This window comes from Salvelinus namaycush, chromosome 3 (assembly GCF_016432855.1).
Source record: "Salvelinus namaycush isolate Seneca chromosome 3, SaNama_1.0, whole genome shotgun sequence".
In the NCBI taxonomy this organism is placed as follows: domain Eukaryota; kingdom Metazoa; phylum Chordata; class Actinopteri; order Salmoniformes; family Salmonidae; genus Salvelinus; species Salvelinus namaycush.
Genome location: NC_052309.1, coordinates 50,510,850 through 50,526,522, shown reverse-complemented (window position 1 = coordinate 50,526,522; position 15,673 = coordinate 50,510,850). Strand labels below are relative to the sequence as shown.

The following is a 15,673-nucleotide window of genomic DNA, read 5'->3' as shown; positions in this document are numbered from 1 at the left end:
CCACAGTAAAACAAGTCCTATATCGACATAACCTGAGGCTTGCAAGCTGAAGAACACTATCCCAACCGTGATACACGGAGGTGGCAGCATCATGTTGTGGGGGTGCTTTGCTGCAGGAGGGACTGGTGCACTTCACAAAATAGATGGCATCATGAGGCAGGAAAAGTATGTGGATATATTGAAGCAACATCTCAAGACATCAGTCAGGAAGTTGAAGCTTGGTCGCAAATGGGTCTTCCAAATGGACAATGACCCCAAGCATACTTCCAAAGTAGTGGCAAAATGGCTTAAGGACAACAAAGTCAAGGTATTGGAGTGGCCATCACAAAGCCCTGACCTCAATCCCATAGAAAATTTGTGGGCAGAACTGAAAAAGCTGTTAAGAAGCCTTATGAACCTAGACTTGGTGTTCCGGAACCGCTTGCTGTGCAGTAGCTGAGAGAACAGTCTATGACTAGGGTGGCTGGAGTCTTTTTTAGGGCCTTCCTCTGACACCGCCTGGTATAGAGGTCCTATATCTACATACTTTTCCTCCCTCATGATGCCATCTATTTTGTGAAGTGCACCATTCCCTCCTGCAGCAAAGCATCTTCACAAGGTCCTTTGCTGTTGTTCTGGGATTGATTTGCAATTTTCGCACCAAAGTACCGTTCATCTCTAGGAGACAGATCGGGTGTCCTTCCTGAGCGGTATGACGGCTGCGTGGTCACATGGTGTTTATACATGCATACTATTGTTTGTACAGATGAATGTGGTACCTTCAGGCGTTTGGAAATTCCTCCCCAAGGATGAATCAGACTTGTGAAGGTCTACAATTTTTTTCTGAGGTCTTGGCTGATTTCTTTTGATTTTCCTTTGATGTTAAGCAAAGAGGCACTGAGTTTGAATGTAGGCCTTGAAATAGGTACAGTCAACTTAGTGTATGTAAACTTCTGACCCACTGGAATTGTGATACAATGAATTATAAGTGAAATAATCTGTCTGTAAACAATTGTTGGAAAAATGACTTGTCATGCACAAAGTAGATGTCCTAACCGACTTGCCAAAACTATAGTTTGTTAACAAGAAATTTGTGGAGTGGTTGAAAAACTAGTTCTAACGACTCCAACCTAAGTGTATGTAAACTGGACTGTGAAGAGACACACTGGCACAGAAACACATTTTAATATTGTTGTATGGTATTGTACATTTTGTGTTGTGGATATGTAGTGGTGTGGTGATATGTGATGTACTGTTTTATTTTGTTTTTGTTGATTTATTTTGTGATGTGCCTTAATGTGTCTGGACCCCAAGAAGAGTAGCTGCTCCTTGGCAGCAATTAATGAGGGTCCATAATAAATACAAATAAAACATAGCTAACATATTCATGTTTCACCTATTCCTATCTGATTTAAGATACAATTGCACAAACAACATACGTATCTAGGCCTAGACCTGCATTAGTACCAGGCTGTATTCATTAGCTATCTACATTTGCTCTGACTCTTAGTACATTTAGCAAGCTAGCTAACTAGTGTTTAGCATTAGCGGCTAACCAGATGTATTTTAGCCACAACTTGCTAAGAAAAGACGAACTAGCAGACAGTAGGTTCCAAACAGTAAGATACACAAACTAATAGTGGAATTGTAGAACGCTCGTGGAAAGCAGCATTGTTTTCACCAACATCTTGTTGCATCTATCTGCCTATGCAGACGGCGACAAGAAAGTGTTCGCGACTCTGTGGTCGAACAACTGCTCTCTCCTTGAGTGACAGGGGGCAGGGCTTGGTGTAGGAAGAGGCATGCAGCAGGAGGAGGGAGAAAGACAACTCAAATAGCAAACGGAGTAAACTATGAAAACTGACATTACACGTGCTGAGTTGCGTATCACATTTAACAAACCAAACATTGAAATACCGTTATTGAAGGTAAAGTAAAAACACAAACTGGTCCATACGGGTATATAGTCAAATACAATGCCCAGCCCAGCCTTGAAATCTCTTTGGTGTGGCAAAATATTAAATCTAACCAGCACCCAATGGCTGTAATGTATGGCATTGATATGTATCTTACATTCTGAATGCTGATAGTGAGGTCTGTCTTGAAGTGGTTGAAGTCTTTGGCCAACTCGTACCCATGGTGATAGTAAGTAAACAGCCCTTGAAGAAATGCCAGCAACTAGAATTGACACAAAGGACGAAACGGAAAGGAAACATGGTTGAGAAACGTAATTCAATTCCATCAACCTAATCTACTGTAATTTGATTTGAAAGGTACTTGTTGCCAGCTACATTTATTCTGTAGACAGTGTGGATCAAGGAGAGATGACTAAGCATGTAAGGTGTATAGAGTACAGTAACAGTATTAGGGTTGCAAAACTCCAGTAAACTTCCCAAAATTCCCAGATTTCCCAAAAATCCTGGTTGGAAGATTAACCTGAATCAGGAGGGAATAAGCAGGAAATCGGGAGACTTCCTACCAGTATTTCTGGAAAACCTTGGAAAGTTAGGGGCATTTTGCAACCCTAAACAGTATAGACAGCATGCTGAGGGAGATTGACATGCTCACTCACCGGCTCTACGAAGTCAAACATCTTCCTCTCCTGGACCTCCTGCACCTTGAACACGTACTCCAGAGACACCTCGTAGAAATGCTGCCGCACGTGGTCCACCTGACTGTCTGCCTGCACCGCACACAAAATGATGGGATGCTGTTTTAAATGACTTTCAGGTGAAACACATAGTGAGGTAATGCTGTTTGCTCTCCCATCTGAATGGTCGTGCTATACACCACAAAGCCCGCCACATTATCTCCACCCACTTCAACTTTGCTTTGATCTCCTCCCATTAGGTGTGAGATACCGGACAATTCTGAGGCGCACTGTGCGTTTCGAGGAGGAGTTTCATCCCGAGGGCTATCACCATCGAGAACAATTCCATGTCATTTCTCCAATGGACGACGGGGGGGGGGGGGGGGGGGGGGGGGGACTATACCTGCCTGGCTGTTGCTTGTTTCTTCTATGTTCTCATATTTGTTTTAAGTATCTATGTGTGAGCTGTGACAAGATTTTCCTCTCGTAGGACAATAAACGTGATTCTGACTCTGTTTGAACTGACTTACATCACACACACACACACACTTGCCCACACTCATACACAAGCATCTTAACATAAACGCACATTTTAATGACGAGCCAACTCTAGCCCATGTTGATTGTGGGAAAGGAGAACAATGTATGCTTACTTCATGAAGATGTGCTTCTTTCTTCTTTGCCGATAGGCTTAGGTGCTTCTCCAGGACAGCGCAGTACTTCTCTGTCTCTTTGTCATATTTCTTCTTGGCTTCCTGTGATAGACAGTCAAAAGGTCACCACCAGTCACCTTGTTTCTAGGTCCTGGACACCACATAGTACAATTTCTATGGACATTTTACTGAAGAGGATGTCCCATTGAGGTCAGAAGACCTCTTTCTCAGGGAAAACCTCTATATATAACACATAGAGCTCTGTTTTGGCATCATCGCTGCCGCCTTCCAACAGAACATCCTTTCCAACGAGTCATGGGTATTATTGGTATGTCCAGGGCTTAGCTTTACAGACAGATTTAGAGGAACATATTGTGAGATGCAGGTTGAAATCACATCTCCTCTAGTGCTAATGAAGCCAACAGAGACAGCCCACAGCTGGTGGGAAAACAATAGAGCACTTTAAACCCGCACGTTAGACAGACGGACGGACATAACAGGATGTCTCTCCCAGCCTCTCTCACGTACAGTAATCAGACAGACAGACAGACCAAGGTGTCTCTCCCAGGCTCTCTCACAGACAGACGGATAGATAGAGCAGGGTGTGTCAGTAACATACAGTACAGCACTCCTCGCCCTGGGGTGCACTGACTGTGTCCACACCTACTACTGACTGATGTCATCATCATCCCTGTCCACCCGGTCACATGACCCGGCCTTTCATCGCCAGCCAGTTTCCACAGGACGTAGAACCAACCCTCCTCAGAACAGAAGGACCACTACCAACAGCTGCACAACACGTCATTACAGAGCATCCTAATGTAATTAACAAAGGACTCTTCAATTTGCTCTAACCCTTAATAATAAATTAACCCATACCACACGTTTCAGTGTGGGCTCTTTGAGTTCAAGTATCCCTTTTTTGAACACTAAATTATTCTTCAAACATTTAATTAACCTACACATTCTTCTAACTTAGACTTCAAAATAATGATATGGTGAGAGGTAAAATCAGAAAGCGTTATTTCAATATGTAATTAAGTTCACTAACATGTCTTCATTGACAATCAACCAAGTAAATCCTGATGCCCTTCATGTGATACCTGAATTGACCAGATGGTGGCAGTGTCTTATCACAACAGGCCCGTCAGCTCTGGCGGACAGAGCGGAGAGCAGTTTAGACTCAAGAGGTACAGTATAGGGAGAGCTCTGAAGGCTGTCATCAATGGGGATTTAATAAAGGGATGCTATTCCTTGTGGTGTATACATTCTAGACCTACACAAACGTAACTTCTGGAATCGGAACAACCAGGACAAAGTCAGTTACCTGCCAGACCGAGCGGGAAACTGCTAATATTTGAGTGATCAGTGCATTTCTTAAAAATCTGGTACTGTAGCAGCGGATAGGTTCAAAAGTCCCTTGTCTTTCAAGGTTTAATAGGGATTATGAGATGGCTACATAACCCAAAAAAAGACTATAATTCACTTTATACTCCACAAGGGATTGTAAAATCACACAATGACCCAGTAGTAGGGATTATCAGGACATTTAGAGGAGGATCCCCCACCCTAGCATGGGGGAGTCAAGTCATAATATCTCCTTACCTTGGCAGCACTGATCTGCTCCTTCCTGAACCGCTCCAGTGGCATGATCAGCACATCATCGGCATTCTCAATCTGAGGAGGGGTACAGGAAGTCACAAGACAGCTGACAGGAAGTCCCTCTACTGACATACTGGATAAACACAGAGAGGCCTGCCGCCAGACCTTCACTTATTGGTTATGCAACACTTGAATTCCAAAGCAGTGAGCCCATGCTCCAGCATATATCTGACACTCACCATCCGCGTTCTCTCATCCTCCAGGTTCTGTAAAACTCCAGCAAACTCCTGTAGAGACTTTGCTGTAGATGGATAGAGATAAACAGGCCAGCCAGACAGACAGACAGGGGCAGAGAGGGGATACAGAGGGAAGATAACAATATATAATGAGTCAGTGGTCATCATTTGGCTCCATACAAAATCTACCATTCCACATTAGTGACCTTGCTTGCGTAACAAGGCTTTTCATTTGCTTTAGACCATAGTGTGTTTTCAACTAGCAAGCTATTGCCTGTTCCTTCCCTGCTCTAGGTCTAGCCAAGAATGACTGCATTGTTTTGGGTCAGAGTTTCCACTTGAGATGCCACAATCCTGTTCCAACATTTCCACTTGACAGAATAGTACTCTCCAAATGTAGACCTCAAGTCGCTTATAACTTTAATTCCTACTGTAAAAATATTCCAGGAATGTACTTTCAACATAATGGCAAGTTTATTCGAGGTTATTACATTTCATCCAACTCCATCCAATGAGCCTAATTGTGTTTATAACAGCCTTCCTGTACCAATTAGGTGCACTATAAGTGCAATTAGGTGGAACAAGACAGCCAGGCCAGAATGTGTACAGCTGAGTGCAGACTAATTGAGTGCATTAGCACTACTACAGTTGATATGAATGTAGTGCAGCAGTCGGTTACAGTTGAGGGTGGTAACTATTACTACACAACAATAGCATGCAGGGCAGTCGAGTGTGGTACAGCAGAATGTGATGGAGGGCGTTACTAGCTCACCGATACATATCTCGTCGTCCGTCTCTGCGTCTCCTATGCACTGGAACTTAAACTCATTGAGAGACTCTGCAAACTTCCTCTTGGCTGTGGACAGATCTGAACGGGGACAGAGAAAGGGCACGTCACGTTAGCAAAAAGAGGGAGGCATGTGGGCATCTTTTTTTTTTTAAATGCACGAGATGCTAAAGGTTCCTCTGAGACAAAAGCTCCAGCTATTTTGCTCTACTTTGCACAGGTTTTGTGTCAACCACTCTCACACAGCCAGAGAGAGAGAGGGAGGGAGGGACAGAAATTGGCCATGCTTGTGTAAATAGCATGAGCCCTTCCTGCGGCCCTATGTGCGGAAAGATTTACAATCTCTTGCCGGTCCGAATAAATGAAACAGGCCCTTGCACTTTTTCATAAATACTGGATGCCTCAGCATTTCAAGTAAGCTCTCACCTCAGGAGTGAGACCTCAGCGCTGACTATAAAACGCCAATTGGTTCACTCTCGTAAAAAGTGAGTCACAACGTGTCGCTGGTAGTAAAGCTGATGTACATCAGGCTGGCCACCTGATCCAACACCAGGTCCTTGTCATGTTTCACTACACCTCTGAAATGGCTCAAATGAGGTATTACGAGTTTCGGCATTGTTGTTTCTCGGTAAGGGGAATGTTGGAGACTGTTGAAGAAGGATTAGGTGAGTGACAGACTGTGCTGTAGAGGATAGGTAAGCCAAACACCCTGTCACACAAATAGCAGTACGGGGTAACAGATGTGAGAAAGGCTTGGAGCTAGGACTGGGAAAGGCCTGACTTTTCCACTGTAGATATATCAGACAGCAGGCCTGTCATGCCACCTCTCCTCCGTGAGGTTTTCCACACATTTCTCCAGCACGTCCTCCACTGAATCCCTCGTTGGATCTCTCTATCTCCCGCTCTGCCTCTATCCTGCCTCTATCCTGCCTCTATCGCTCAGTCTCTCTCTCTTCTCTGCTTTTCATCAACTTCAGACTTGTATTGCCACTCTGTAGGCAGCATGACAACATAAACTGAGTGCACAAGACATTCGGAACACCTTCCTAATATTGAGTTGCGCCCCCTTTTGCCCTCAGAACAGCTTCCATGTGTTAGGGCGCGGACTCTACAAGGAGCCGAAAGCATTCCACAGGAATGCTGACCCATGTTGACTCCAATGCTTCCCACAGTTTTGTGTCAAGTTGTCTGGATGTCTTTTGGGTGATGGACCATTCTTGATACACATGGGAAACTGTTCGGCGTGAAAAATCCTGCAGCGTTGCAGTTCTTGACACACTCAAACCGGTGCGGCTGGCACCTACTGTACTACCATACCCCTTTCAAAGGAACGTAAATATTTTGTCTTGCCCATTCACCCTCTGAATGGCACAAACCGATTTCTTAACCTTCTTAAACCATCCTCACCCAGGTCGTGACCAGGAGAAGCCCTGGCCTGAGTACCAGCACGGAGCTTCATGGCCAGGGTAACCCAGCTCCTGCACCCCTTACCCCAGGCCCCATACCCAGACTGGATATTGGCATGGACGTGGCGACCTGAGACATGGATTGGATGTTACAATTTATACGAGCATTAAAAACCCAGCCTGCTCCAGAAAGTATGCTGCCATAAAACATGCTTCCAGGACTTCCTCGAGAAGTTGATTCATTGGGAGAGGTCTGGTCAACGTTGACGACAATAAGTCTCTTAATGGGTTGTTTCATGCACTTATGCATTTCTGGGAGTGTCTACACTCTTAGAAAAAAGGGTTCCAAAAGGTTTCTTTGGCAGTCCCCATAGGACAACACTTTTTGGTTCCAAGTAGAACCCTTTTGGGTTTCATGTAGAACCATCTGTGGAAAGGGTTCTACATGGAACGCAAAAGTGTTCTACCTGGAACCAAAAAGTGTTGTCCTATGGGGACTGCCGAAGAAACCTTTTAGGTTATAGATAGCACCTTTTTTTTCAAAGTGTGTAGGGCCCTGTCTGACATATTGGCACTAGGATTGAGCTTCTACGACACGCCACTCCAAATATCGCGATATCCAATATAATTGTTTTGCGCATTTACTGACTAAATAATTCCTGACTGTGCAATATTTGTGCTTATTTACGACATTATAGTCACATTCTCATTAAATAATCTTTGTGTGACTAAAACAATAAGGCTTAGTTAATTGATTTAGACTTCATTTTCAACTTATTGATACAGCCAAACTGATAAAACTGCACAGTTTTGATTTGTAAAGTTCAAATACAGTACAGTCTTGCACATCACGATATAGCGTCAATGTCAAATGTCACAATATCGATTTAATCATATATCGGCCCAACCCAAATTGGCATATGACCCGATTAAGCAAAATAAACATCCAATACGTTCTGGCTAATGGACAGCAATACATCACAGTCACACTAGCATTATTCTGTGTATTGGCATCAATACATATACACACTACATTTTACCAGAAGAACCACTCATCATCAAGAGAACTGAGATGCATGCTGAATTTACAATGTTTTGTGAAATCAAAACCACATTGTTGGCGCATTCGGTTCATTCTAGCCATTTGCAATCATTCCAACACAAATGAAATAATATGAATCACCTCTGCAGCCAGTTGGGTTTTTGGAAAGAGGTCTCTTGTGAGAGGTGCTCTAACTCAATCACAAGGCAAAGGAAAACACCGTCAACAAATGAGTCCCATGTGTCTAGCTGGATAACTGCCTGGATAACTGGCTCATACAGAGAGGAGCATTGATAACACTGTCTGGGATTTCTGTTCATTGCAAACTATGGATCTATCTGTACAGTATATGTCAATTGCCCTGTTTACTTCAGCGCAACATTAGCATGAAGCTAACTGCTGCCACTGCTGTTCTGCCACTGGACGTCTGGATGTCCTGAGAGGCCAGAGGAGGAAGGATAGCGGCCAGGGACACTCGCTAAAAATAAATGACCCTATTGACACCCGCCTCTCCAGCCCTCTTTCCCCACTTCAGCATCAAAATTTCCCCCATTCTTCTCCTACGCTATTCTCTGCTTCCTGATCTCCGGCCCGCGACACAATGGTGCCGCACAGTCCCGCTCTCTAGCCTCCGGAACACATTCCCACAGTGACAGACACAGGCCGGGAGAGAGGGAGAGAGCGGGAATCCGCCAGAGTGCCTGCACCCAGAACAAAGAAACTTAAAATATGACAAACGATAGCAGCAGTACACATTGACCGTGTCAGTGAAAGTCAGTCCACAGTAGGGTGGAGTGGGAGAAGCAGTGTGTGGGGGGTATGAGAGAAACATTAATGAATCTTATCACAGCTCTTTAGGCTGTGTGTGTTTTAGGCTGGAGTGGTTAGGAGAGTGGTTAGGGGCCTGGTAGTGCCAGCAGCGCTGTGTAGTTCAGGCCCTGATATGCCCTCTCAAGTGTGTGTGTGTGTGTGTGTGTGTGTGTGTGTGTGTGTGTGTGTGTGTGTGTGTGTGTGTGTGTGTGTGTGTGTGTGTGTGTGTGTGTGTGTGTGTATGTGTGTGTATGTTTGAGATATGGCCATGGTTTGTTAATGATGTCCCCATCTATAGTTCACCACACAGTTGGTCTAATCTCACCCTCAGTGCACCCTCATTGAGCATGGCCCCTGTGATGCAGATGCATGACAAACAGTTGAAGCCGGAAGTTTACATACACCTTAGCCAAATACATTTCAGTTTTTCACAATTCCTGACATTTAATCCAAGTAAAAATTCCCTGTTTTAGGTCAGTTAGGATCACCACTTTATTTTAAGAATCTGAAATGTCAGAATAATAGTAGAGAGAATGATTTATTTCAGCTTTTAGTTCTTTCATCACATTCCCAGTAGGTCAGAAGTTTACATACACTCAATTAGTATTTGGTAGCATTGCCTTTAAATAGTTTAACTTGGGTCAAACGCTTCGGGTAGCCTTCCACTAGCTTCCACAAGTTGGGTGAATTTTGGCCCATTCCTCCTGACAGAGCTGGTGTAACTGAGTCAGGTTTGTAGGCCTCCTTGCTCGCACACGCTTTTTCAGTTCTGCCCACACATTTTCTATGGGATTGAGGTCAGGGTTTGGGTATTGGCAACTCCAATACCTTGACTTTGTTGTCCTTAAAACCTGTTATGGGAAGGGGGCAGTGTTTCCACTTTGAACAAATTGCGTACCCAAACGGAATTTCCTCCTACTCTGCCCCAGAAGGTAATACATGCATATTATTATTACTATTGTATAGAAAACACTCTGAAGTTTCTAAAACTGTTTGAATTATGTCTGTAAGTATAACAGAACTCATTTGGCAGACAAAAACCTGAGAAGACTTCCAAACAGGAAGTGAGAACTCGATTTTCAAAACAGTGCCAAATGATACCCCATATAGTTATGGATAAGCAAACACTTCCTAGGGCTTCCACTAGATGTCACCGTCTTTAGATTTTGTTTATATGATTCTACTATAAAGGAGGGGCTCATAGGAGATATTTTACTGAGTGCTCTTCAGAAATTCTCAGTCTCATTTTGCGCGCGAGAGAGAGTGCTCTCTTCCAATGCTCTCCGGTTGGATCCTTATTCTCCGGTTGGATCCTTATTGATGATTAATGTTAAACACATCCTAAATATGGATTGCATACATCATTTGACTTGTTTCTACGACCTGTAACGGAACTTTTTGAGTTTTTGTCTGGAGGGATTGCTCGTGCGTCATGAAAATGGATTCGTGGGCTGAACGATGGGCTTTATGGAACTTTTCAGTCATTTATTGTCGAACTGGGAATCCTGGGAGTGCCTTCTGATGAAGTTATTCGAAGGTAAGTGCATATTTATAGTGTTTTTGTAGCTTCTGTTGACGCCAAAATGGCGACTATTTCTTTGGCTGGATTGTGCTCTGAGCGCCGTTCTCAGATTATTCTTTTTCCGTAAAGTTTATTTTGAAATCTGACACAGCGGTTGCATAGAGGATAAGTTTATCTTTAATTTTGTGAATAACACTTGCATCTTTTATCAATGTTTATTATGAGTGTTTCTGCAAAATCACCGGATGTTTTGGAATCAAAACATTACTGCACGTAACGCGCCAATGTAAACTGAGATTTTTTTTTTTATATATATGCACATTATCGAACAAAACATAAATGTATTGTGTAACATGATGTCATATGACTCATCTGATGAAGATGTTCAAAGGTTAGTGATTAATTTTATCTCTATTTGTGGGTTTTGTGAAAGCTATATTTGCTGTGAAAAAATGTCTGTGCTTTTTTGGATTTGGTGGTGAGCTAAAATAAATATATGTTGTGTTTTCGCTGTAAAACATTTTAAAAATCGGACACGTTGGCTGGATTCACAAGATGCTTATCTTTCATTTGCTGTATTGGACTTGTTAATTGTGAAAGTTAAATATTTCAAAAAAATATTTTTGAATTTCGCGCGTTGCCTTTTCAGCGGAATGTTGTGGGTGTTCCGCTAGCGGAACCCCTGGGCGAGAAAGGTTAAGCCATTTTGCCACAACTTTGGAAGTATGCTTGGGGTCATTGTCCATTTGGAAGACCCATTTGCGACAATTCCTGACTGATGTCTTGAGATGTTGCTTCAATATATCCACATACATTTCCTGCCTCATGATGCCATCTATTTTGTGAAGTGCCCCAGTCCCTCCTGCAGCAAAGCACCCCCACAACATGATGCTGCCACCCCCGTGCTTCACGGTTGGGATGGTGTTCTTCGGCTTGCAAGCCTCCCCCTTTTTCCTCCAAACATAACGATGGTCATTATTGCCAAACAGTTCTATTTTTGTTTCATCAGACCAGAAGACATTTTTTTTTTAAGTATGATCTTTGTCCCCATGTGCAGTTGCAAACCGTAGTCTGACTTTTTTATGGCGGTTTTGGAACAGTGGCTTCTTCCTCTTCCTTGCTGAGCAGCCTTTCATGTTATGTCGATATAGGACTCATTTTACTGTGGATATAGATGCTTTTGTACCCGTTTCCTCCAGCATCTTCACAAGGTCCTTTGCTGTTGTTCTGGGATTGATTTGCACTTTTCGCACCAAAGTATGTTCATCTCTAGGAGACAGAACGCGTCTCCTTCCTGAGCGGTATGATGGCTGCGTGGTCCCATGGTGTTTATACTTGCATACTATTAGGAGCTTCTAAAGGCCTGACAATTTTCTGGAATTTTCTAAGCTGTTTAAAGGCACAGTCAACTTAGTGTATGTAAACTTCTGACCCACTGGAATTGTGATACAGTGAATTATAAGTGAAATAATCTGTCTGTAAACAATTGTTGGAAACATTCCTTGTGTCATGAACAAAGTAGATGTCCTAACCGACTTGCCAAAACTATAGTTTGTTTACAAGAAATGTGTGGAGTGGTTGAAAAACTAGTTTTAATGACTCCAACCTAACTGTATGTAAACTTACGACTTCAACTGTACCACAGACACACACATCCTCCCTGCTGCGGTCCTAGCTCTGTATCATTAAAGATTGCTGGGGAAATACCAATGAAACAAATACAGTGCTGTCTGTGAGTATGTGCGTGTCCGTGCGCGCGCATGTGTCTGTACAGAGGCTCCCTCAGTATAAAGCCCGTGCCCTGTAACCATATCAACAGGATATCCACAAGTACCCAGAGTCCTATGCAGCGCTTTGTTGCACACGGATCTGAATAGAAGCACTATTCATTTCGGAAAACAAAGGCATATTACAGCAGCGACTAGGGCTGTCGCGGTGACCGTATTACCGCCACACCGGCAGTCATGAGTCAATTCCACGTGACCGTTGAGTCACGGTAATCTCCTGTGATGCACTCTGGACATGCTTTGGTAGTAGCCAACTTGCTAATAACTATCGAGCCCTGATGGCCTGGTGTTGTCCCTCTAACTACTCTGACATCAACGCAAATGCAATGGAAAGTCACGTCAAACACTTCTCATCAAAACAGAATCATGCTTTTAAGACTCACCTCACTGTGACGATCAATTTGAAGAAAGGTTCAATGGCAGGTTGAAACTGAGTGGAAAACATGGTCATTGTGGATGTCGTTTCAAAGCCTAACAGAAGGAATTTGACAGCTTTCTCAGGTGATGGTTCATTCAAAACACTCATATGTATATTAGAGCATACGCATAGGCTTATGAGCCCGGGGAAAAAAACGAATGAAAATTCTGATTGTGCCGTCATACAATACATAGCCTACCACATATTACGAATGGTGGAAGAACATCCAACAAAACTGATTAAGATGTCTTTGGCACATAATTGGTCTAGCCTTTACTCCAAAATTAAACAAATTAGAGTAATCGCCGTTGTGTGTGGACTATATTATTATGCATAATGGATGGACTGGTTTGCTATGCTCCAAAATGTCTATCCCCGAGGCTGGGAGAGAACAAATAGCCCTAGGTGATGCAGTTGGTTCATTGATTGTGCAGTGCAATTTTGAATAGCCTAGTAATAGAGAATGTTTTATATTTTTCATAATTAATTGGGTGACACATTACCTTTTAGCGACAGAATATCTCACCATCTCCTCCTCTCTCTCCTTTATTCCGTTCCTCGAGCATGCAGAGGGGCCGTCAAAAGTTTTGTGAAATATGTTTCATTGCAAAAACATGTTACTGTCAATGTTCGAACAGATTTCACTTGGTTTCCCAAATGAAGCACCCGGGTACCTGCGGGAACAGGGTTGGAGAGCCCATGGCATGCAGAGTTTGGGCGGAATATCACCTGTCGCGCAGAAAAAAACGGTTGACGCTTGGAGTGAAGCAAGGGTTCTTATATGTATTTCTCAGCTGCTCATATAAAGCACCTGCTCTGCTATAAAACCCAAGTAACCAACCAGGCATCATTGAAAAATGGACCGGAGGGGAAGCACACGGCCTCCATTCCCTATACAGATTGCATGTATTTTTTCCCCCTGCCCCTGTTCATGCCCATTTGATAATGAGCCATTCTAAATTAAAAACTAATTTTACATATTAGTAAAGAGAAGATTACATTTATAATAGTCTGATCATCAATAGCCTATAGTCGCATCACGTAGCCCATATATACGTTTTGATTTCTAAGACATTCCAAGGTTTGTGTCATTCACAACGGAAGTCGCCACATAAGTCACTGGACAGATGTACGGCATTGTCCAGTCCCAGCCTGCCGGCCTGGCAGTGACGGTCGACCAGAAAAAATCCTTGTCTGAAATCTTTGAGAAGCCAAGCGGGAACGTGAAAATATGATCACTTGATGAGGCGCGGAACAGAGCACAAGCTTTTTTTTGCTACTTTCTCAAATCATCAATAGCCGATAGTCATGCAGCCCATATATGTTTGGATTTTCTAAGACATTCTAAGGTTCGTGTCATTCACAACTAAAGTTTCCAAATATCTCTAAATCTAGCATATAGGACCTGTTTCAAATGATCACTTTTATGCTCAACATAGCCACTTCATATGCTCACTAGCTCCGGAAGGGGAAAAATATCCTTTCTATTTTACTCAGATAAGTTCAAATATATTCTTCTTACTATAAAATCATATAATATAAAATAATGGCACGGGAGTTAAAAGCATACCTTGCCAGCTAAACGAACAAGCCTATGGCCTATGGCATGGAGCATAGCCAGATAACATACAGTATGCCAACTCATATTCTGTTCTTCTGAAATACATTTTCTTCATACCATAATGTTTCTTTAGACCTGACAAAAATACATAAATGGATTTATTATGGTGGTGTATATTCAATTCATTTATTATACTTTTTTAAATAGATGTTGCAAAGGTGCACATCAACAGCTTGTATGGGTGGACGCCTGGAGATACTAAACGTGTTTATGTTAATTAACGGTCAATTACTGTGAGACCGGCAGGCTTTTGCATGACAATAACCAGCTGACAAAATTTCATGACCGCCACAGCCCTAGCAGCAACACAGCATTGGATGTGGCTCAACTTCCGACTTGACACAGACAGCTAAGGAAACATGAGAACAGTGCTAAGTTGAAGGAAGTGTGGCTACATCACAGTCATTTCAGTTAGGGCTTAGATATGTGACTACAGTCATTTCAGTTAGGGCTTAGATATGTGACTGCAGTCATTTCAGTTAGGGCTTGGATATGTGACTACCGTCCTTTCAGTTAGGGCTTGGATATGTGACTACATTCACTTCTGTTTGGGCTTGGCAAATACAGTTGTGTGAAAAAGAAAGATAAGACCACAGTCTTAGGGCTAATAAGAGGAATAGCATCAGCACACATTGAAAAGTACACTACATGTCCAAAAGTATGTGGACACCCCTACTAATTAGTGGATTCGGCTATTTCAGCCACACCCATTGCTGACAGGTGTATAAAATCGAGCACACGGCCATGCAATCTCCATAGACAAACATTGACAGTAGAATGGCCCGTACTGAGTGACTTTCAACGTGGCACTGTCATAGGATGCCACCCTTCCAACAAGTCAGTTCGTCAAAATTCTGCCTTGCTAGAGCTGCCCCGGTCAACTGTAAGTGCTGTTATTGTGAAGTGGAAACGTCTAGGAGCAACAACGGCTCAGCCACGAAGTGGTAGGCCACACAAGCTCACAGAGTGCCGAGTGCTGAAGCGCGTCGCGCCTAAAAATCAACTGTCCTCGGCTATAACACTCACTACCAAGTTCCACCCTTTCCTGTTTCAGCATGACAATGCCCCCATGTACAAAGTGAGGTCCATACAGAAATGTTTTGTCAAGATCGGTGTGGAAAAACTTGACTGGCCTGCACAGAGCCCTGACCTCAACCACAGCGAACACCTTTGGGATGAATTGGAACGCTGACTGCGAGCCAGACCATATCGCACAACAT

The 15,673-nt window shown here is 43.2% G+C and overlaps 1 protein-coding gene across 2 annotated transcripts in view; it reads right to left on the bottom strand.

The window, feature by feature from the left end:
- Positions 1–15,673, bottom strand: part of LOC120032227 (rho GTPase-activating protein 26-like) — a 116,003-nt gene that overhangs the window by 57,736 nt on the left and 42,594 nt on the right. For both annotated transcript variants that reach the window (XM_038978222.1, XM_038978230.1), the window contains exons 2-7: positions 5,833–5,928; positions 5,064–5,125; positions 4,828–4,899; positions 3,223–3,324; positions 2,552–2,662; positions 2,053–2,157 (exon numbers count right to left, since the gene is read on the bottom strand). In XM_038978222.1, the coding sequence (XP_038834150.1) occupies positions 2,053–2,157; positions 2,552–2,662; positions 3,223–3,324; positions 4,828–4,899; positions 5,064–5,125; positions 5,833–5,928 (548 nt within the window). The remainder of the gene's footprint in view (positions 1–2,052; positions 2,158–2,551; positions 2,663–3,222; positions 3,325–4,827; positions 4,900–5,063; positions 5,126–5,832; positions 5,929–15,673) is intronic.